Source organism: Phalangium opilio, unplaced genomic scaffold (genome assembly GCF_054372755.1).
Source record: "Phalangium opilio isolate 3A_F unplaced genomic scaffold, DU_Popi_V2 ptg000209l_1, whole genome shotgun sequence".
In the NCBI taxonomy this organism is placed as follows: domain Eukaryota; kingdom Metazoa; phylum Arthropoda; class Arachnida; order Opiliones; family Phalangiidae; genus Phalangium; species Phalangium opilio.
In genome coordinates, this window is record NW_028324217.1 from 9,814,368 (window position 1) to 9,838,390 (window position 24,023).

At 38.8% G+C, this 24,023-nt stretch overlaps 2 protein-coding genes across 3 annotated transcripts in view; one reads left to right on the forward strand and one right to left on the reverse strand.

The window, feature by feature from the left end:
• Positions 1–1,542: 1,542 nt before the first annotated feature.
• On the forward strand, positions 1,543–19,504 carry Mcm10 (minichromosome maintenance 10 homolog). Of its 2 annotated transcripts, none has more exons than XM_089855277.1 (13): positions 1,543–1,734; positions 2,521–3,108; positions 8,219–8,336; positions 8,403–8,727; positions 11,080–11,291; positions 13,325–13,414; positions 14,617–14,790; positions 15,213–15,292; positions 16,734–17,087; positions 17,152–17,270; positions 18,114–18,227; positions 18,299–18,447; positions 19,263–19,504. In XM_089855277.1, exons 1-13 carry the CDS (start codon positions 1,704–1,706, stop codon positions 19,384–19,386), a joined length of 2,478 nt encoding a protein of 825 aa, XP_089711403.1. In that variant the 5' UTR covers positions 1,543–1,703; the 3' UTR covers positions 19,387–19,504. The 2 variants fall into 2 exon arrangements, with proteins under 2 accessions (XP_089711403.1, XP_089711404.1); XM_089855278.1 differs by having other exon boundaries at positions 16,737–17,087.
• Positions 19,505–21,485: 1,981 nt separating this feature from the next.
• The window catches only part of LOC149619029 (plancitoxin-1-like), a 34,272-nt gene continuing 31,734 nt past the window's right edge, over positions 21,486–24,023 (reverse strand). Inside the window, exon 8 of the mRNA XM_089855279.1 lies at positions 21,486–21,744. Coding sequence (XP_089711405.1) covers positions 21,640–21,744 — 105 coding nt within the window. The 3' untranslated portion in view covers positions 21,486–21,639. The remainder of the gene's footprint in view (positions 21,745–24,023) is intronic.

Consider the following 24,023-nt stretch of genomic DNA (forward strand, 5'->3'; position numbering starts at 1 on the left):
TTAAAATAAATTTGCATACAGAAACTGTATTAAAAGATGTTGCCATTTTGAAAAATATACTAAGCCTAAAAATAGTTTGAAATCGTGAACTTAAAAGAGAACGTGCGTTTGATTTCGCGCGAAAACAAATAAACACTGATATTTGAACGCGCGGTTTTAGCAAAGAATAACCACGTGAGAATTCCCAAAAAAAAAACGGGCACGTGCAAATAATTATACATAGTTTTCAGACTTAGAGGAATGATACCTTTTACAACAGGAAGCGAGTCTACTTGACGGTTAAAGTGCAGTACCAAGTAGCCTCGCCTCCTGGTGTAAATGGTATCAATCCTCCTAGTCAGAAAACTATGGATTTCAAAGGGACAGTACAAAAAATAAATTTCGTAATGTTAGAAATTTCTGTCGTATTAAAAGTAAAGTAGGTAAACGTAGGCAAAGAAATGCCAAACAATTTTTAAACAAATCTTTGGGGATAAACCATAACTTTCGCATTATTGAAACACTTCGAAAATTCAGTTGATGTTTGTGTAATTAGAAAACGATGTGTGACGGCATTTATTTACTGTCTTTTGGGGGTTTATTACTTGATTTTCTTAAGTAAATCTGTCTGATTGAATGCAAAACGCTTCGCCATAATAATAAATACAAGAATTTTATTTGTAGCTGACCTATAATAGAGTAGTGTCGGTAGAGAGGGGAGTAGACTGTGTATCCCTCCCTCTAGGCGCGCTTTTGTAAGAGTGGATACTGTACGCGCCTGTTAGGGGGGATGACACTGAGCTAAGAGATAGAAGGGTATGACGTTTGCATACGTAGAACTGACATTACTCTATATTTGACCTTGTCTAACTCCCAAAGGTCTAATTTGTAAGAAAAGAGTGTTGCTTCGTAATGACAGAAAAAGTGAAATCTTTTCGCAATTGACAACTTTATCATTAAAGCCCCAAGGTTACTTTATATACTCTCTTATTTTAATGATAAATGAGGCAGAAATTAAACCTACCCGTAATTCTATAATAGAAAACAAATTACCTGTTTTTGGATATTGGTCCATGCTAAGAAACTTCACAAGGAATGTTTTGTTCTACTTTTCGCGGTGCATAAGAAAGATATTCGTAAGGATGATAAATGATAACGCCGACCACAACTTGTAGGCACTTGCCATTACCCATTTGCAAACTCGGGAGTCCGAATTCAGGAAGTTATGATCACTGATGGGCAGACTGATGAGGCCAGATGGCTGATGCGGATTTAAATTGGATGCTGGAATTCCTGCCACCATGGAGTAACATTGGCACCGGGATATGATAGTGTGAAGGATTTCAAAAATGATTCACATAGCTACTCCATATAAAATGCCAATAAAATCGGGTATAAGATAATATTTTTTAAAAATAGGATGAGGGAAAATAAAAACATGTTAGTCTTGAAACGAAACCAACTTGATCAAGTTTCGCCATCGCCACACTTTAGTACCTCCGAATATGTCTGCACTTTCACTTTTGTATCATTCGTCTGCTCAAAGAATTGGGCGGGAAAAAGTAAAAAGTGGAAACGCATTCTGGCGCGGCCTCGGCACAGTCGGCAGTCTTCAAACTCCGTGTAGTCTTCTAGGCTTTGTTAAATTGATTTAAGTTTATTACAAACGAAGTGAACTGTTATTTATTACTCTAGAATCTGCACATATTTCCACGTTTTTAGTTATGGATTTTTTCAAAGATCTCGATGTCGAAAGTGAGTGAATTTAAGCCTTTAATGATATGCATCAATAGGGACTTGGCAGTACTACGTCATGCAACGTCAGGCTACCTTCCACTAATGCTAATAAACATACCAAGAGGAGGGGCTTATATAGCTTTCATTCTGTTAAAAAAAACATACCATAATGGCGCTGGGGCGGAGTTAAGCCCGAATTACTACGTCATGCAACGTCAGGCTACCTTCCACTAATGCTAAAAAACATACCAAGAGGAGGGGCTTATATAGCTTTCATTCTGTTAAAAAAACATACCATATTGGCGCTGGGGCGGAGTTAAGCCCGAATTACTACGTCATGCATCGTCAGGCTACCTTCCACTAATGCTAAAAAACATACCAAGAGGAGGGGCTTATATAGCTTTCATTCTTTTAAAAAAACATACCATATTGGCGCTGGGGCGGAGTTAAGCCCGAATTACTACGTCATGCATCGTCAGGCTACCTTCCACTAATGCTAAAAAACATACCAAGAGGAGGGGCTTATATAGCTTTCATTCTGTTAAAAAAACATACCATATTGGCGCTGGGGCGGAGTTAAGCCCGAATTACTACGTCATGCATCGTCAGGCTACCTTCCACTAATGCTAAAAAACATACCAAGAGGAGGGGCTTATATAGCTTTCATTCTGTTAAAAAAACATACCATAATGGCGCTGGGGGCGGAGTTAAGCCCGAATTGCCAAGTCCCTATTTCTCCCAACACTATGTTTAAACTGGTTTCGGGGCATCAACTTGTAATCTTTTTGTTGTTTTTAACTACAGATCTGCCTGTTATGGAGCTGTCAGATTTCTTTGACGATGCTGAGGAAGATGGTGGTGAAGAACCTTCTTCAGTCTCCACTGAAAACGTTCAAACCAACACATCAACAGCGAAAAATACTTTATCATCGGCAAAATCATTTTGTCCCTCAGTTGGTAAAGAAGCGTGTAAAACCAAGGAAGATGCTTTGGAAGAGTTACGAAGAATTGAGCAGTATAAAAAAGACCTGGAGAAAATCATAAATTCAGACGAAAATAAGCCAGAACCTCAGCGTTTGAATTTAAATAGCGCCTGCGCTGTATCAAATCCACCGAAACTAGTTCCTAAAGCTAGAACCTTGAAAGACGTATCGGAAGTCATGTTCAGCGATAAAGTGATGAAACAAAGCTGCAATAAAATGGACGGCAAGACTGTGTCGAATTCATCTGTTAGATCATATAACGACAGCTCCTCCGATGATGAATTAGCGGGACCATCAAATTTTTCTAAGGCTGGTAAAGAAATTAAAACGCTCCTGAAAACTCAAGAGAACCGAAAAAAAGATCAGCAAAGTTTGCATTCCCATGGGCAGAAATGTATCGAGCCATCTTGTAAGTAGCAGTTTTATTAGCATAAATACTGTCCTGGTTGATAGGTAGAAACGTTACGTAACTTTCAAAGGGAATAGTACCAGGGTTCATACAAACCTGGAAAACAGGGAAAACCTGGAAGAATCAGGGAAATTTGGAATTTTTAGTAAAATTCAGGGAAATCAGGGAAATTTGCGACAAACAGGGGTCTAGTAATTGAGCAAAATGTTCATAAACATACCCTCCATAGGATTAACATTACACCCAACTTTGGAGGCTCATAACTCTGGTTCTACTCGAGATACGGCGATGTCCTTTGAGTATGTTATAGTCCAATTTGTCCCCCATCCAACCATACTAAAAACTTAGGGCTACGACAAACAGGGGCCGAGTAATTAAGCAAAACGTAAACAACCCCCTCCATATCAATAGCATTACACTAAACTTTGGAGGCTCATAACTCTGGTTCTACTAGAGGTACGGCGATGTCCTTTGAGTATGTTATAGTCCGATTTGTCCCCCATCCAACCATACTAAAAACGTGGGGTTACATCGAACAGTGGCCGAGTAATTGAGCAAAATGTTCATAAACATACCCTCCATAGGATTAACATTTCACCCAACTTTGGAGGCTCATAACTCTGGTTCTACTAGAGGTACGGCGATGTCCTTTGAGTATGTTATAGTCCGATTTGTCCCCCATCCAACCATACTAAAAACGTGGGGTTACATCGAACAGTGGCCGAGTAATTGAGCAAAATGTTCATAAACATACCCTCCATAGGATTAACATTTCACCCAACTTTGGAGGCTCATAACTCTGGTTCTACTAGAGATACGGCGATGTCCTTTGAGTATGTTATAGTCCAATTTGTCCCCCATCCAACCATACTAATAACTTAGGGCTACGACAAACAGGGGCCGAGTAATTGAGCAAAACGTAAACAAACACCCCCCTCCATAGGAATAGCATTACACTAAACTTTGGAGGCTCATAACTCTTGTTCTACTAGAGATACGGGGATGCCCTTTAGGTATGTAATAGTCATATTTACCCCCCCCCACTCCGTTAACATTTGCTCCATAGGATACTCCATATACGGGAAAAAACCTGGAAAATTCTTAATTCAGGGAAGTATATGGGGAAATACCTGGAAATCTCATGGAAATTTGTTTTCCAAAAGTTGTATGAACCCTGAGTACCTAAATACACAGTGTTGGCAGAATGTTTTGGACTATGGATTTAGTTGTAATGTTAATGGGTCTGAAAATAGGGTGGTGTACCACGCGTAAGATATGTTCCATAAGTTTTTCACTGGTTACTGAGAGCTTATCATAAAGTGAGGTAGGTGAAACGTCGTAGATTCTCGTAAAGCGACACATGGTGATCTAGCATTACGAAGTATAGGGAGGTGACAGTTCTGACCCTGAAACGTCACACCCTTCTATCTCTTACTGGAGTTTCATCCCCCCTAACGATTGGAAACTGTATTCTATGCGCAAAAATTCCAACCATAGAGTAATTTCGGTTGAGAGGGGGAGTGAACTGTGTATCCCCTACGTTAGGGGCAACTTTGTACTAGAGAATACTATTTGCCCCCGGAAGGGAAGGGGAGGGGGGATATCAATAAGGTAAGAGATAGAGGGTTATGACGTTGCCGTATATGGGAAAGAAATTACTCTATAGAGGAGCTGCGTGACGTCAGACTATCTCTTACCCCTAGCCAGTTGTTATCTCCCTATAGGTAGTGTCATGCTTATGGAACATATCATGATTAAATGTATATGAAACACGTGACTTGCTTGGTCTGTAGAAAGTTTGCTAATGGTAAAAAAATAACGCTAAAGTAAATGGGCGCAGTATAATACGAATCAAAGAAACCGGAACAAGAAAAAATAATTGCAGGGAGGATGCAAGAAGAGTCAACTCCACCTTTGGACTGTGTATAAGGCAATATTCGAGACTCGACCGTCATGTCCCCTCTTGTTGTTGTCGACGGAAATTGCCATACAACAACTAGAGGTCACTAATACCAGTAGCCTCTTCTAGGCTTCATCCATGTCTCTACTCTTGGTACGCGAAATTGCCAGAGTTGACTCTCACTGCATCCTCCCTGAACTTAGATTATAGTCCAAGTCCATTCAGAGTCTTTGGATCTTGCCCTGTGACGTATTTCACCCACTGCTACTGGCTCTTTTTTTTTCTGTCTCATTAAAGCAGAATATTGCCTATTTTGGCGCCCCTAACATGCTGGTTAGTCTTCTACACACCAATTTTATCTTGGTAAAGGCAGGAACCAATTGTAACTCATTCACAGGGGTTTGAGCTAAAAGTAGAGCCTTTGCCAATCTGAGTGGGCCAGTCCACTTCACCCCTCGACTATGGGTGCATCTATTGGCATTTGTTTTAAACTAAACTACAGCTTAGATTCGCTTTTATAGACCCAACCAACAAATCTTTTGAATTTTTCTAATGGCTCAGATCTTGTTCGCGGGTTTTGAGGCGAGAAAGGGATAGCCCGATTGGCTTGATTTTGCCATGCGCAGAACCTGTTTTACCCCAAGAGTCAAAGTCTAATCCAATCAGAAAAATCCAACGACAGATGGTACTACAGTCAACTTTGTTAGTCACGTGATCCTATCCCTTAGATGGACACGAGACCAAACCAGCTTGTTTATTTGTTGATTGGGTCTATGGCATAAGTTATTTCAACAGGCAACTACAAATGGTACCCAAACCCCTATATTATTCTGCTTACTAGGAACCTCTAGCTTCATCCGGAGCCTCCGAGATGATCTAGGCCCGTGTGTGTCGATTTTTATGTGAGGAAATATCCATTTTCATAGAGGAAATATTTTCACCCAATATGTCTACTAGATGGCGCTTTTATTACAGTTGCCAAGGGGGTCTTCCATAAATTGTCGTTGATATTTCAGGGGCCAATTATAAACATTTTATGAAAGAGAAAGGTTTCACCCTTAAATGCAATTGTTTTAGAGGCTATTTAATTTTTATCGAATCTTTTGGTTAGATTGTGCGGACAAAAAAATTAATTATGGGATTTTAACATTGTTATTTTTTTAGTAAAACAAAACTTGTTGAAGTTGCTAATTCACAGTTTTATTACACCACAAGAGGAATTTTTTTACTCCTTCGTAACCTTTAATTTTTTTAACCTTAGCCTTTTTTTCCTTTACTTCTTTGGCATGATTGTTTAATAAAGGTCTTCTGAAAAATTCTAGCACATTTTCTTACTATCCGCGACCTGGGCTTCACCGCTCTATGCCTTGCCCTAATACTGTAGCAGTCGACGGGGTCACGAGACTGAAATTATTTTTATTTTACGATACTAAAAGCGCCCCCAAGCGAGAAAACATGGTGAACTAAATTAGTTAAAAAAATATTCGCGCTTCGCGATAGGCACGGGCCTAGATCATCTCGGAGGCTCCGCTTCATCTATGAAACACTGTTTAAACAATTGTTGCTAGATGCTGCCTAAGTCGTGGGGTGGAGTTGACTGGCTAAGTTTAGCAAGGGCAATTATAGCTCCGCTCTTGTAGTTAGTTCCTGCCTTGGGAAATGTAAAATTGGTGTCTAGAAGATTAGCTAGATGCTAGAATGTCGGGGAGGCGACATTAGTTTTAAGTCTTTCCTCAAAGCTCCACTTAGTTATCACAACTAAAGCCTTCACAAAGAAGGTAAATTAGAGGAGAAGGTCAGGTAACATAACATTATACCTTAAAAGAACGGCCTTTTTCTAAATATAAAAGGAAAGCATTAAATAAATAAATAAATGATATCTTATTACAAAATAATTAGCATTTAATAAGCATTAAAAACGAAGACTACTGTGCCGCTATTGGTTTAGTAACTAATACCTTACCCTTATCTCTCTCATCCTGTGAGAATTCAACCAATCCCGTAGGGCTAATAGGTTCGGTTTAGCAGACGCCACTAAACCATTGCCGGCGTAGTAGCTAGTCCTCGTTTTTAAGAATAAATGCTAATCATTTTGTAATTTAACAAATAATTTCTTTTTTTTTTTAATGTTTTTCCTTCTATATTTAGAAAAAGGTTGTTTTTTAAGGTATAATGTTACGTTACCTGATATTTTCCTTTAAGCCCACTGTGCTTACTAGCAGGGATCCATGTAATTTTAGAAGCAGGAATGGAGAACGGTTAATATTTACTTTTTGTCCCAGTAAAGAGCCCCTCCCTTCAACATGTAACCAAAAATTTAAATTTCTTATTGGCTCACTTATGCTACGTTTTGATGACGTTGCTGACGGGGACGGCGAAAAATACCTAGTTCCATTTTACCTCTTTCGCTATGACCCGCCTCTTCTTTCATAACCCCCCCCCCCCTTCTTTCATACCCCCCCCCTTCTTTCATACCCCCCCCCCTCCGTCCCGGGAAGGGGGTCCGGGACTTTGACGCGCCTAGATTACTCTGTTCTCCATTCCTGTTTCTAAAATTACATAATTCAATTTTTACTAATTATTGCGCACTTTGCCAATTTTGGAAGTTTGGACCTGGGACCCAATGTTGAGAATATGAACGAAAATGGTTGCCCTTAGTTTTGCCAAGAAGTGATATCTAGTTTATTAGGGACAAGGTATAAATTCGCTACATTTATAATCTAGCTTTATCTCCAGTCCAAACGTATAGGGTCCGGAGTTAATCCCCGCCTCTAAAGTACAACCAGCATCTCATTGGTTCTTGAAAACTCACGTCAGCGCGACGCGAATGAAGAAAATTACAGTCATATTTTCCGACTGAGGAGAGGCTGCGAAATAGCCCGGCCTCCTTTTACGTCCCCCTTTGTATTTTGCAAGGGGGACTGGGACTATGGCGCGCGAATACTTGGGATTCTTATACCTTCTCCCTAATAAACTAGATATCACTTCTTGGTTTTACTGTACATAGTTTTACAAGCAAACGTTAGGAAACGTATAGAGCTATCTCAGAAGCCTTAGTGTGACGTCATTCATGCTTTTTGCCCATAGAACCAAAGCGGTACCAAACATGGCCGCTCACTGCCAAAGCTAAGCCAGTGACGTTTTACCTAGGCACTGACGTCACAACTGAGATAGCTCTATTGTAAATTAAATCCATTTTAATGAACATAGGGAAAACTGCTGCAAATTCAAAAAGCTCAGTTGCTACAAAACGTTTGTTACCAACTGCAAGTTCCAACCCAGATGAGAAAAATGTTCTTAACGAGCGAACGTCTGGTTTTAGGATCATGTACGTCATTCTTGTTAATTATTCATTAATTGTTTTCTAATTGCATTAAATTATTTGTGTCCTCAGAAATCCCAAATTATCCGTTAATGCTATAGAAGAAAAAATGTCTGGGAAGAAAATCGTTCGTTTATTTGGACTTGGAAATCACTTTCAGAAAAAGGATTGCGACGATGAACCTTGGGTGACATTTGGCGTCGTCACCCATAAGTCCGAGTCCAAAAAATCACAAAATGGGAAGACGTACGCCATATGGTCACTGAGTGACCTCAAGGACTGTGAGAAAACTGTAAAATTCTTCTTATTCGGAGAAGTATACAATACTCTTTGGAAAACTATAATTGGATCAGTCGTGGCTTTGTTAAGTCCTACGGCGCTAGAAAATAGAAATCAGGTAGTGCTCCAGCTCTTTCTTATCTCTTGAAAAATGGTGATGGTGGCAACCGTGGCACCAATGAGATAGAAATATATATATTAAACCTAGAGTCACAACGTTAGATCTCGAGATCGACGTTTCGCAATACACCTTTTGTCGAGCATGAATCTTTATCAAATAGGGGTGGCGCCACCTATTAATCACTTGAAGAACTTTTTTATTACCGTCTGCTGCTATAATCTGCGTAACAAGCTGTCAAGATAGTTTTTTAAACGTATTAAATTAAATACGCGAGTTAAATAATAAAAACTCTAGTCCTTTTTAATCTAATAAATAGATGAAATAAAAATCATAACGATGTTTCTGATTGCAAGCAAGCAAGTAAAAGTTGTAATTAGTTCCGATCGAGGCTGACAGATGGCGCTGTCATGTTTTGATAAACGTGCTTGATAAAAACAATGTGTTTCGTGGTAAGCCGATTCTCTACTCTATCTCATTGGGTGGCACCAAGAAGTGATATCTAGTTTATGAGGGAGAAGGTAAAAGATGCCTAGGTATTCGCGCGCCATAGTTCCAATCCCCCTTTCAAAATTCAAGGGGGGACGTAAAAGGAGGCCGGGCTATTTCGCAGCCTCTCCTCAGTCGGAAAATACAACGTAATTTTCCGGTCATTCGCGTCGCGCTGACGTGCACGAGTTTTCAAGAACCAATGAGATGCTGGTTGTAATTTAGAGGCGGGGATTAACTCCGGACCTACGTTTGGACTGAAGATAAAGCTAGATATCACTTCTTGCTGGCACAGTATTTATAAAAAAAACTCACCAATACTTTAAATCCTGAAGTTTTTCGTCTATTGTCAACACGCAGAAAGCTAGGTTACATAGAGACCTAGCTTTGCGCGTGCTGCAGGGCCCCCAGAGGTCCTATAATTCCTATAAAATCCTATTTTTTTTCAACTGTCCTATAAAATCCTATAATTTTGGCTAAAATCGTCAAAAATCCTATAATTTTGAAATTTGGGTGAATTTTAAGCAACCCATCAGTCTAAAAAATATCAATTTCGTAAAATGGGGAGAATTTCCCTAGCATTGCAGCTTAACTAGTTAAAAATTGCTCGGTGTATTATGGTTCTGTCAAGAAGTTATATCTAGTATCTCAGAGAGAAGGTATAAATTTGCCACATTTATATAAATTTGCTTTATCTCCAGTCCAAACGTAGGTCCGGAGTTAATCCCCGTCTCTAATTACAACCAGCATCTCATTGGTTCTTGAAAACTCACGTCAGCGCGACGACGCGAGTGACGAAAATTACAGTCATATTTTCCGACTGAGGAGAGGCGAAATAGCCCGGCGCCTCCTTTTACGTCCCCCCTTGTATTTTGAAAGGGGGACTGGGACTATGGCGCGCGAATACAAAGGCATCTTATACCTTCTCTCTGAGATACTGATATAACTTCTTGGTTCTTTCATTTGCTAGATCAAAAGGGCGGGAAATAATTTTTTTTCGCAGTACTGGTACTTTAAAAAAGAAATATTAATATCCTAGTGTCCTATATAATCCTATAATTCTGGAAAACCGCCCTATAAAAACCTATATGTTCATGAAAAAATACCTATAATTCCTATAAATATTTTCGAAGTTCGGCTGGGGGCCCTGGCGTGCTGACAACCGATGTTGTAACAGAGTATATACAGAATAAGCTGTCGCCCGAGATAGGGAGTTGCCTATCCTGTAGAGTGAAAACAAATTTCCTCACGCGCATTCTTTATCCATGGTCGAGGGGTCTAGTAGTAGTTGATAGGTCCCCAAACCTTAGCAAAGGCTCCGCCAAAGAGTATTTGGTGATTTAACCACCTTTAATCTAGTTAATAGCAGGCTTGGAAATAAGGTTTATTTCTGAACTAGTCCTCCGGACCAGTGACCCCTGATGTCTTAAATATGAAACTGGTCCCGGGACCAGTGACCCTTCCCCTATTTATTTTTCTACTGGTCCCAGGACTTGTGGTCGTTCCCTCTTCTAAAAAAATCTCTCTCGGCTTAGGGTTGTATACACAACTGGACTCCTGGAGTCGAAATTTATGTTGAAATGATAATAATTAAAGAGGTCCCCATATCAATTTTTAATAAAAGTAGGAATTAATAAACTAGTCATTGGGACCAGTGACCCTCACGTTTTGAATAAAAAAAGTGGTCTGAGCTATTAATAAACTGGTTTTTGACCTGTAAACCTGTCTTATTTCCTAGCCTGGTTAATAGGCCAATAAAAATCTAACAGACTTCAAAAAGAAATCCCACGAGCTTTTTTTGTTTTGAGCTGCCTGGGCCTTTAATACACCGGGGAACCTAATATATATTTTAAATATTTTTAGTACGACAAGGGTGAAGTGGCTATAACTATCAACAACTCTCAAAGACTGCTCATTCTTGGTTCCTCTAAGGATATGGGACGCTGCAAAGTTAGAAAGAGAGACGGGAACGTATGTGGATCAGTTGTTAATTTAGCCGTCTGCGAATATTGCGTTTATCATGTACAAACTGAGTATAAGAAATCCAGCAGCAAAAGAACGGAACTTCAAGCATCGTAAGTCAGCTTTAGTTGTATCTGATTTGCATAGTTAATGAAATGACCAAAATTGCGGATAAAATGTATCAGTGAGCACGTTGAGAAGGAGGCTCGGAGAGACCAAATTCTCCGTCAGCCCCCCCCCCTTTTCAAAATAGGTACCGAGCTGTTGCACGTGCGCAATCGTTGCAATAGATAGGGGAAAAAATCAGGAAAGTTGGTTTACAGCCTGTATTGATTGTGTGTGGGGTGGCGTAGCAGTTAGCACTTTCGCCTCGCAGCAAGAGGATCCAGGGTTCGATCCCGGACTGTGGCACCGGGTGAAAATCTGGGAAGAAATCCTTCTGCGTAGAGTTTGCAAGTTCTCTTCCCGCTTGTTAAAAGGAGTTTTCCTCCGCGGTCTAACCCGGTTTCTCCTTTCCATCAAAACTTGCAGATGTTAACGGTAATAGTTAATATAGGGCGCTGTAGGTTAGCTGTGGGGCATAGGGGCTAGCCACCACCCCTCTATGCATTGTTAAGGGACCCACCTGTAAACAAGCCACAGGCTTAGTGTGGAAATCCCTTCAAGGACAAAGCCTAGATTATTATTATTATAACGGATCATGTGACTAGAGGTGTGCGGTTAACCGTTCCAGTCAAATAATTCGATGGAATACCGAACCTAACCAAACCTAACCTATAGATGGTTTTCACACATGGAGGATTCATACCATTTACACCAGGAGGCCGGGCTATCTGGCGGACAAAAACCCGTCTGCTTTTGTCCTCCAGATAGCCCGGCTTCCTGGTGTAAATGGTATGAATCCTCCATGTGTGAAAACTATCTATTCGATAGCTATTTTCACTATTCGATACGAATATTGAATACCGAACTTACTATTCGGTTAAAGTTCGACTACTATAAATTTAGGTCCTTGGCACTAGAGAGACCCACCTTATTATAAAAATATCATCCCAATTTTATTTATCTCCCATCAAAACTACCAGCAAGTGCCTAGGAAAATTTTGAGAAATACTTGGCCACCAATGAGGAGAGGTATTTTGAAATTTAGGTGCTTCTAATTGTTTTTCTCTTTGCTTTGTATTAACTATTCGCGAATATTAGGGTTACTACCCGATAAATCACGAATAGTTATGTCTAGTATTCGCGAACACTAGGCTTAACTATTCGCAATTAATCGTTTAGTAAAAAAAGTACCAAGCCCTAACTATTCGTTATTTGATTTGGAATAAACTCTTCGATTCGGTATTTGATAAGGAAAATTTTTGGTATTCGGTAACCGGTTCAAAACCCAAAAAGTGGTATTCGCAGTTCGCACACCCCTAAATGTGACGTCTGGCTTTTCGGCTCTTTGCGCCGAGTAGGTGCACGTGAGAGAGATATCGGGCTGTGCCGTTATACTTACCTTCCCTCTTCTATTTTTGACTCTCCTTCTCATATGTGCTCACTGTGCATATTGCATTTTCGTAAAATTGTGATAGGATCGCTGGATGAGCAATTTTGCGTGGAAAATGTTCCGTGAGTTATGAGTGTTATGCGTATGAACCCTTAAATTTTCAGAAATAATCTGAAACATACGCTAGTTTAATAAGAGGTCATCCTTAAAACACTCCAATCATAACTTGTGAACGATGTCCTTGGTGATAAACTATTCGCGATTTTAAAGCAACAGGCGACTCCATTATCACGCCTAGTATTTTATCTTACCAAAGGCAGAAATCAATCAGACCTAATGCACTAGGCCCCATTGGTTCCTGCCTTTGGCTTAACTAGCCTTTACCAAGCTTAGCCACTGTGTAGTAGAATAGCCATCTTTTAGGGTCACCAACGGAGTCGCCCTTTGCTTTAACACAGCGACGTTCGAGATTTTCATTATTCTCTGCCTAAAGAAGGTTCTATTATGAAAATCAAAGCATTCCCATTACAAGAGCTTTCATTATATAACCTTAGTTTGCCCCAAAAAAATTCTTTTTAGTGTTTCAATTGAACATTGACCCAAACATAATGCAACCATGAAAAATATATCAATATCAATGCTTTTTTATAGCTTCTCTGGTGTTGAACCAAAAGGAATCAAAAATCGAATTTTGAAAGACAACTATATTTATGGTGGTCAAATATTCACCGTGCCAAATAAGTAATATATCTAATACGCAGTTCAATATCAGTTAACAAGTTCTGTTAAAGCGAATCTCGGTTGTGGTTTAGATTAAACAATACCATAGTCTAAGGGGTGGGGTTATCTGGCCTGATAAGTTTAGCAAAGGGTTGTTTTAGCTCCAACATTATATAGACCATTCCTGTAATGCCATTGGAAAAGCCAACAGCACAGGGGCCAGGACGCCATATTAGGCTAGTTTCCTCGCGCTAAGAAGAAGCACCGCAAGTGGCAATGTGAGTCGACTAGCCTTCCGCGCGTAGGTAACGTGAGCTCCATCTGCCGGTGGCTTTTGACTCGACCGAATTAGCCTAATATGGCGATCCTTCCCCTGTGCGTTGGTTTCTCGGCAAGTATTGAATAGAATGATTTATTAGGGGCCCCACAGGAGCCGATATTTGCTTTAAACATTGGCTATAAGTAGGGATGCACCGATATATCGGTTACTGATATATCGGCCGATTTTTTTCATATCGGTATCGGCGAATATCGGCTTCATGTGAACCGATATTTTCAGAAAAAACTTGATAAGTTATGAGGTACTCAATGCATACTAATTGAAATACATCACACAAATTTATTCCCGCAATTTAACATTTCCCTTTAAAAATGCAAGGTTTTCCACAATCTCAGTTTTATCCCGTTGTTCATGACTATGAGAAAGTAATTTCCCTTGTTTCCCATACCTCCCACAAACAATCGAAGTCGACCCTGACGCTCTCTAATGCGTTTGGTGTCACTAATGCACACTTTGAACTTTTCACTTGTGGTCCGTAAGTTTCCTTATAACGCTACGTCTTGTTGAACAAAGAAAGGAGCTGCATTTTTACTAAAAAACAAGGAAGGATTTAACTTAGACCACAACATTTTTAAGGAAGGCGGTTAAGGCTAAAATATGTAGCGGTACCACATTAAAGAGATGTGACACTAAGTAAAAACGTAGATGGTTCTAAAAATATGTTGATTCTACATCTTGAAAACCATATTCAGGGAGAAATATTATATTATATTATGGGCCGATAATATCGGCTACGAATTTCCGATATATCGGCTGCACCCATATCGGTGCATCCCTAGCTATAAGAGGGAATATTGCGAGTTCCCTTAATCCTCTGCTTGTTAACTGCTATTGATCAGCAAGAAGTCTTTTTTTTTTTTAATCATGATTGGTCTGTTTTTAGGAGTGAAAATGTTAAAAAAAGAAAATCCAAAGATCATATAACGTTAGATTCTTTAAGGCTTCAAAAGAAAGCTAAAACGGAGGTGTCTGAAACGATAGCAGCTGCAACTGCGCAACATTTAACTAAAAAAGAAAATGAAGCGTTGAAAACATTAGCCTCGACGTCAGATTTCTTGTAAGTTTGTGTTCCAAATCATTAGTTGTACCAGGGATAGATTTAATTTTAGAAGTAGGAATGGAGAACGGTTAGTATATACTTCAGTCCGACTTATAGCCCAGTAAAGAGCCCCCTCCCTCCAACACGTAACGAAAATTTTAAATTATCTTATTGGTTAACTCACTTAAACTACGTTTTGATGACGTTGCTGACGGGGCGGGCGAAAAGTACGTAGTACCTTTTTACCTCTGTCGCTATGACCCGCCTCTTCTTTCATACCCCCCCCCCTGTCCCGGGGAAGGGGATCCGGGACTTTACGCGCGCCCACATTACTCTGTTCTCCATTCCTACTTTTAAAATTAAATCTATCCCTGTTTTTCAAAATATTTTTGCATTCAATAAATCTATTTTTATTTATTTATTTACTTATTTTGGTCTAGAGGGGAAATGCTAGTTAAGCCGACTGCAGGATCTAGAAATCTACTGAAACATGTGGTGAAAGATGAACAAGACAAAAAACGTAAGACTAATTCTAGACCTTTTTTATTAATTTTTTTTTTGGGGGGGGGGATGGGTTTCAACCCGAGTCCAAGACTTAAAAAGACTGCCTGAGTCTGAGCCTTAAAATGTATTAAGGCTTTTTCGGAAGATACAACTTTGTGACTCAACTAAAAATTTCCACTTTGGAGAATTGGCCTTATTCCTGATCAACGCCACCGAGGCGTAGCGGCGTCTTTTGGAACTATAATAATACGGTAGCCAATTACAGGTGGCGCTGGAGTCGATGGACTCTGATGGAGATCTGTTATTTTCTATGTTTTGATTATTACCGCTTCAACTTCAAAAAACGTGTTGTAACTAATTATTATTAACCTAATAATCTGCAAATAGACCAAAATCGAATGAAAACTTACTCCGAAAGTCTTATTTCATAATATTAGACAGAATAAGAAAGGTGAAATCAACTTTTAATACTTTTGAAACAATATCGCTTGTTAAGCCTTGGCTATTCACATGATTCAGAAAGATCAACAAAACATAGAAAATAACAGATCTCCCTCAGAGTCCATCGACTCCAGCGCCACCTGTAATTGGCTACCGTATTATTATAGTTCCAAAAGTTGCCGCTACGCCTCGGTGGCGATCATCAGGAATAAGGCCAATTTACGCAGTAAATTTGAGCATAAATTACGTCACATGTTAAAGGGATTTGTTTCCTTTCATTGAAATGGAATTGAATGATCTACATGTAGTCCTTTCATTATTTTGACCTTTTAAAAGGTGCCTAAGGCAGCTAGTCTTTTTTCCCTGTAGGCCATTTACCTTTTAGTACTTAGAAAATCCGCTAGAGATCAATTGGGTTCACGTAATGATTCATTTATACAGTGTTTTAACTGCTGTTTAAGTGAACTTTAAAGGGAATGAGAAGCTTCGTTTGACAAACCTCTGATTTATATAACAAAAGATAGAATCAATTTCTGTGAATTCAAAAATATCAAGCTTTTAATTCTCCCATTTCTAATTATTATTTGGCAATATGCATTTGAAAATGCTTCATATGAAATTATTTGAAACCCACTTTTTATGAAAGGCTAAAACGTTTCCAGTAGACTGACGTCACAGATATATTTTTCACGAGAGATATATCTCTCTCTGCTATCAGACCCGCAGTTTAGACTGGCGAGAAGCTCGAGACGCGTATAGGATTCCCGCGCTTTTTTTCCCCTCACGTCATAGTGATGTCATGAAACGGGCGAACAAGCTCGACAAGACAACATTGTTTATATATCGAAGCTGAGTTTTCGTGATTTTTCAATGGATTTTAAAAATAGAAAATTTGGTTCAATTATATTAAAAACTTGATATTTTGAAAGTAGAGACTTGAAAGTGTAATATAATACCACTTTCGTCGTAAAATATGATATGAAATTGTAAATTCGCATCGCTTTATTTTAAACCAGAAGTCACTGGAGTTGTGAAATCAGTTACCGCAGCGGATCTAATCAAGCTTCATAAATCTCAACTTCAAAAACAAGGAAATATTCAAGGATTAGCCAAAGCGAAGACCTCGGCGTCCGCTGCAATCGCTACTCCTTGCTTGGGTCGTGGGCTGAAACCTGGTGACGAAATTGGATTTCAATTTTTTGCCCCTCCAATAACCGCTTCCGATAAAGCGAAGCAGGCGGCCATTGCTAAACTAAAAAGTCCAATTGTTCCAAAAAATCCAAACGAAGTTAGAAACAAAGATATTCGAAAATCGGGTCAATTTCAAAAGAAGGTGCTGGTAAATCTAGAAGAAAGCATCAATCCAAAAGGTAATGATTTCTAACAATTTTTATTTTAATTGTTTCCTCAATCTGACACTTAATTTCTTAACAGCGCTTAATGCAGAGGGTGAAACGCAGGTTCAAAGCCTATTGACCAGTCAAAAATACACGAAAGAAGAAATTGAAAAAATTATCAAGAAGCGATCGAACCACCATAATCAGGTGGAAGAGGTAATTAACATAATTAAATGGAGGGTGAAGTGCAAAATCAAGTGAATCAGGGTTGCCACAGTACTTGGAAAACCTGGAAAAGTCAGGGAATTTAAAAATGGGCCCAAAAGGTCAGGGAGTTTTAAAAATTTCAGCAAAGTCAGGGAAAAGTCGGGAATTTTAAAAATTTCAGCAAAGTCAGGGAAAAGTCGGGAATTTTTAAAATTTCAGCAAAGTCAGGGAAAAGTCGGGAATTTTTAAAATTTCAGCAAAGTCAGGGAAAAGTCAGGAATTTTAAAAATTTCAGCAAAGTCAGGGAAAAGTCAGGAATTTTAAAAATTTTAGCAAAGTCAGGGAATTTGATTTTAGTGGGTAAAATTTCTGGGTGATAAATCTTTATTGAAAGAGTAATGAAAGTTTCTCCTCATCCTCTCTTAACACAGAGTGAACTCTAGAGCAATCCTTAAAAATGTCTAGGATTGTTTTTGTAAAGTAAATGCCCTCTAAAAAATCTCTTGGACTGTTATTTATAGTTCAAATGTTTCTTAATCATTTTGGTGCAACAAATACATTGGAAAACTTAATGTAGAGAGTTTGTTTGATTATAAGCACTTAAAACTTGCTGTAAAAATTTACACTTTTGGCCTAAAAGGGTCAGAAAATCTCAGAAAAGGTCAGAGAAAACCTGGAAAAGTCAGGGAATTTGGTTCTGAAAATTTTTTACCGATTCTTCTAATTATAAGACCAGTGTGCATAGTGAAACATTGCAAACACGAATAGTCCAATCAAATACTCGATTCAAACTAAACTATATTATTCCGGTATTTGCGCAAGCCCTAATTTAACATTATAAATTCGTAACAGGAAGAAGATGCCCAAGAGCAACTGTACTTTATGAAACTTCAAAAGAAAGAAGCCCTGGAAGAGAAAATGGAATCTATTACTGAACTTAAGTGTGTCGTAGTTTCCTGTAAACAGGTATGGAAAGAAAAACATCTGCATCTCAAATATTGTAATTTAGACAACTTTAAATTATCAATGTCTTTTAGTGTCATTACACCGCGCACAAACCATCCGAATATTGCATTAAAGAAAATCATTCGCTGACCAAACAAGAAGCGATAAAAAGGTATTTTGCCTGTAGCAGTTGCAAGACGAGGACTTGGTGTTTTACCAAGATACCGAAAGACCCATGCAGGTACTTTGATTCGTTTAGATTTAAAGCAAAGAGCGAGTCACGTCGTTCTACTAAAATTTGACTTTCTATACAAACTCCTGTTTTGGCTTGTCAAAGGCAGGAGGCAGGCCCCCCAGAGGTCCTATAATTCCTATAAAATTCTATATTTTTAAAACTGTCCTATAAAATCCTATATTTTTAAAACTGTCCTATAAAATCCTATATTTTTAAAACTGTCCTATAAAATCCTATATTTTTGTCTAAAATCGCCAAAAATCCTATAATTTTTAAATTTGGACGATTTTTAAGCAACCCATCTGTTAAACCTGGACTCGGGTCTAAAGAATATCATAAAATGGGGATGGTTTCCCTAGTATTGTAGCTTAATTAGTTAAAATAGCTCGGTGTATTATGGTTCTGATAACTGAAAGTTCATTGCATGCACACCACCATGGTGAGTTTTGCGTGTGGGCACTGGGCAGCTAACAGGGAGTCTATTAGCCGTCGTCTGCTAGATCAAAAAAGAAAAAATAATAATTTTCACCTTAGTACTGGTTCTTTAAAAAAAAGAAAAATTGGTATTTTAGTGTCCTATATAATCCTATAATTCTGGAAAAACGTCCTATAAAATCCTATATTTTCATGAAAAAAATAAGTATAATTCCTATATTCGAAATTCGGCTGGGGGCTCTGGCAGGAGGCATTTGTGGGTTGGGTTTACTTATAAATCCCGCCCACTAGCCTTCGCCAAGCCAAAACTGGAGCTCGTAAAGAGAGTCAACTTGTAGGGGAACCACGTAACGTCGAATATTCCTACAATTCTAACCCCTTTATAGGAATTGTGGATCCGAAAATTTTACTAGAACTTCAATGGGAAAAGCAAAATCTGGACCAAAGCTTGATAGCGAGACCCTTCTCATTCGTGGAGAAGAACTGAAATTTTTAAATTCTATGAAATGATTGGTTATTATGCCAATAATGTAAACGACTAGAGTAGATTTTTATTTTTTAATGTAATTTTCTATTTTTAATTTTTTTTTATTGATCACTATTAAACGATATCTTTTATAAATTTTTTTATCATTGTATGACATCAACCGCCGCTTTCATGACACCTAAAGCAAGTAGTCCACTAAGCCTTGTGAAACCGTACCATTAACGTAACGTCACGTATCCAAATACGAACAGAACGCCATCCGATAACGTTTCTTAAACGATGCTTTCGGACTTAGGTAATGGGCGCCCTCTTTCGGATGATTTACGAACTTAAAACGGTAATGATACGGTTTCGCAAGGCTAAGTGGACTACTTGCTTAAGACTTGAGTCAGTAAATTACCGTCCGTAACTTACCTGTTATTTTCCAAATACCAATGAATGCTGTAAATTACCAAACATTTTCCACTTTTCGGAGTCCAAACCTTTTTGAGTAAAAATAAAGCCCTTTTCAGACGATACAACTTTTGACTCAAGTAGACGGGTCAAAATATTGGTCATTGATCAATTTTTAATTTTGTCATTCAGATTGTAAAACTTTTGGTTACACGACTCAACTCAACTTGACTCATCTAAATGAGTCTATAAGTTGTATCGGCTGAAAAGGTCTTAAAGGGAGGGTGAAGTAGAAAATCAAGTTATTTTTTTATCAATTCTTCTACTAATTACAAGACCAGTCTGCATAGTGAAACATTCAGGAAATACTTCCGAATGATTTTAAAATTACAAATTACAATTAGATTCGGATTTTAAGGATAATTTTAAAGAAGGACCTCCGACCAATCGCGTAACGCCCTACCTTTTTATTAACAAACTTCTCGAATGAAATTTATCACTAGATTTGATAAAATTTGCGCGCAACGTGATAATCATGGCGCGAGACATGGAGCGTGCCACGAGAATTTTGTTAATAAAAAGGCAGGGCGTTACGCGATTGGTCGGAGGACCTTCTTTAAAATTATCCATAAAATCTGAACCTAATTTGAATTTTAAAATCATTCGGAAGTATTTCCTGGATGTTTCACTGTTTCAGACTGGTCTTATAATTAGTAGAAGAATAGTTAAAAAAATCACTTGATTTTCTACTTCACCCTCCCTTTAAGTGTACTAGACTGCCAGAGAATATAAAAGTGGCCTAATTTACTTCGGATTTCAATCTTTCCTCAATTTTCCATTAGTTTGCGCTGTTAAATCATCTAAACTAGGTTTAAAGTTAATGTGAAAAAAATAAATTAAATTACCTGCAAAACGGTAATTTTATTTTTCTCAAAATTTTAATCAGTAATTTACCTTTTACCCCTTTAATTACGGTTCTTAAAAATTAAGGTTATTTTACAGCTCTACCTAAGGCGAATAGCTTTTTTTTTGTCTCGTTCCCTTATAGCACCGTATATTAATGTGCTAAATTGGCACTAACCCTTTAATCAGAAGTTGATGACTTCTTATCCTGGGAAGTATTGGACACTAAGGCTTTATATAGTATCCATCCCTACTAGTCAAAATTGCCTATGGCATTCTTAAGAGGGTCGAGTTTCCTCCCCACTAGGAAACGGTCGAGTCTACAAAAAAAATCCCACGTCTAGAGGCTGTGGCTCTCAAACTGAGGGGCGTGTTCAAAACTTCTTCAGCGCCAATCGTTGAAAAGCCGCCCGCCACACCCGCGATGTCTTTTGTCGAACAAACGGAAAAACTCGGTTCTCGAGTGATGTCATGTTAACTTAACTGAATTAAAGTTGTTAAAAAACATTCGTAGCATACTCTATTAAAACAGCTGTTCTTGTCACCGTTTCTCATTTGTTACCTCAAACCACAGGAAACACCTTAAAGTTTCGTTACTTGCCCGCTGCTGGCGCGCAAATCAGCCTGCCAGCTGAAAATGAGAGAAGCGCCGTAGGTGGCGCGGTGATCGGACCTAATAACAAGTTGGCTAACAGAGATAGTTGCGGATATGGTTAGAGTCCAATACTTCCCAGGATAAGAAGTCATCAACTTCTGCTTTAATCAATAATTATCACCTGCGAAAACGCGATTAAAATTCATACAGTGTGAAAATATAAATTACACATTCCCATTGTTGAAACAAGGGTATTGGACCCTCGTTACATTTATTGATTGATAATAGCGTTTACTATCAGACGCTTTTCTACTTTTATTACATGATACATTCAGATAACATTATACAGTTAAATAATGTTGAGCAACTTTCGACAGAATCATCTTCATATTTTGCATCCTTCATACTTATCAATAAGGCTGAAATACGCGCTCCAAACTTCCGGGTCTTGAATGCACACTGCTCCTCCACCGCGACGTTTTTGAGATTCCTATTTGATAAAGAAATACAACTCTATGGTCACTGCCTTCTCTAATACTAGGCCTTGAAATGTACAACAGAAGCATTTTTTATGTGACATTTTGAATTTGCGCTTAGTAACCGTTAGATGGCTCTTTTCTGAGGCGAATTTTGGCGATGACGAAAGTAAATTCGTACTGCGCAGTCTCGCATGACGTCACGTCTTTCGCTTATGGCGGACCAGGAAGGGAAATAAGGATTTTTTAAACTGGACTAAATAACCTGGTCCATGACCATTGACCAGGGCACATCGTCTGCTAAACTAGAGAAGTGGATTTATTAAAATATTGGAGATAATGTCTGTGTCCGAAATCTCCTCCTACCTCTCCTAAGCTAGCTCATTGGGCAATCCAAATCAAACTTAAGGTATTTCATTGGCAGTGGCAGTTTGTGGGAAAATCTTAAGGGCTGTGATGGGTTGAAATTTCCTTGCAGACGCCATTGACACGTGTCAAAACATACACCAAATTGAAACTAGTATTTTTCGAACTCGGAAACCGTTCAGCATCATGAACCGGTTTATTGACCGGTTTTTTGCTTTCTTTTTCGAGACGAACTTAGCAGATTACACTTCGTTGTTGCTAACAATTTCCCATAGTTTTGAATTTGCCGCCAGTTTATAACCTCAGAAAAGCGACATCTAGTGCCATTTGTGAAATCCTAACTGCCACCCCCCTTTTATTCCAATCGCAAGGCCTAGTATTACAGAAGGCAGTGCTATGGTTATATCGTATGCTGTCTATAGGGACTTGGCAGTACTACGTCATGCAACGTCAGGCATACATACCAGGAGGAGGGGCTTATATAGCTTTCATTCTGTTAAAAAAACATACCATAATGGGGCTGGGGGCGGAGTTTAGCCCGAATTGCCAAGTCCCTATTCAAAACTTGCCACCCCTAAATATTCTTTTCTTATTTTAAGGTCTTAAAGGAATAGCGACGTTGTTTAAAAATTATCTCAAAAATCGGAAAAACTTTACTTTTCTGAGAGTTTAAACCAAAGAGGGTAGAAAGAGGGGGAGTAGAAGCCTTGGCTGGAGTGTTCTCGGTTTAAATAAAAGTTTACCTCTAAGCTTCCGGTGTGTGCGCGCATATTTCTCTGCCCTCTTATTGGTTGAAATACAGTGAACCGGATATTAGGAGGAAAATATAACAAATAAATAAAAAAGAAAAGCGAGAACACCCAAAATGCCTTGCCAAAGCCGCTAGCTTCAACTCCTCCTCTTTCTACCCTCTTTGTTTAAACTCTTCTGATTCCAAAAAAATGCGTGATCAATGTTTATATATGGGGGAAAACAAAGAAAAAACACTTCGAAAACTTGAAATTTGGGGGGGAAGTCACTTGATACGTCACTCACGGCATCTCGCGGAAAAGCCAAGCGCGAGCGCCCGAGTCTACTAATGGCGCGCGAATCTGAATAAAATAGGCTTCATGTGCGCGAAGTCTTGACAGAAAATTTCTCCTTACTACGTTATCAAACGAAACAAAATTTTAACTAGGTTTTTTCCAAAAACAATACTTTGATTGAAATTTTATAAATTGCTACGAAACCAAATACAGAAGTAAACATATCATAGTAAACTAGATTTTTCAAGCATTTTTTCCCCATTTTAAGTTTGTGGATGACGAAAATTATGTCACTAACACACGACCAAAAACACAATGGTAACCCAACAGAAAGGGGTTCTACCGAAAATGTTTTACGCCGAGCCCGACAGAATTTCCGTTCGGCCCCGTGTAACTTGTGTTCCAATTTTTCTGTTGTATTCGGCGTTACACGAGTGCACGAGTACGCGGGATCTGTCTCGTGACTCATTCTGAGTGAGCGGTAGCTCTCTTAGATAAGACTTCATACTGCTCTTATGTATAAGGAGGGGTTTTTGTTTAAATATCTAGTGCTAAACTGAAAATTCGGTCGTAGTGTTAATGGCCTACCGCCGGAGTCCCGCGTAATTTAACATTTCAATCCTCGGCTGAATGATTCGCGTCGGTTTTTTTCGGTCCAGTGGGAATGTAGCTTTATGTGCGGATTGTGCTTTGGGTAGTATATAAAAGAAGCTCTAGTGGTTCCATGGAGCGTGTATCTTAAATAGATAGTGGCTCCATGGTGGTTTTGTTCCCTAAGGGGGTTCTTCAAAAGCACCTTCTCAATTGGCCTTTTAGTTTTGGGTAATTACTCAATATTGTGTACATTCAGAACAGCACCACCATCGCAGAAAAAAACGCGTTCTATGGCCAATTTAACAAAT

What these genes read in the sequence shown, in the direction of transcription:
- Mcm10 (XM_089855277.1), top strand. Translation starts at nt 1,704, where the DNA reads ATGGATTTTTTCAAAGATCTCGATGTCGAAA. An exon ending in ATATTCACCGTGCCAAATAA is followed by an intron (nt 13,415 to 14,616) that starts GTAATATATCTA and finishes GTCTGTTTTTAG; the next exon opens with GAGTGAAAATGTTAAAAAAA. An exon ending in ACCATAATCAGGTGGAAGAG is followed by an intron (nt 17,271 to 18,113) that starts GTAATTAACATA and finishes AATTCGTAACAG; the next exon opens with GAAGAAGATGCCCAAGAGCA.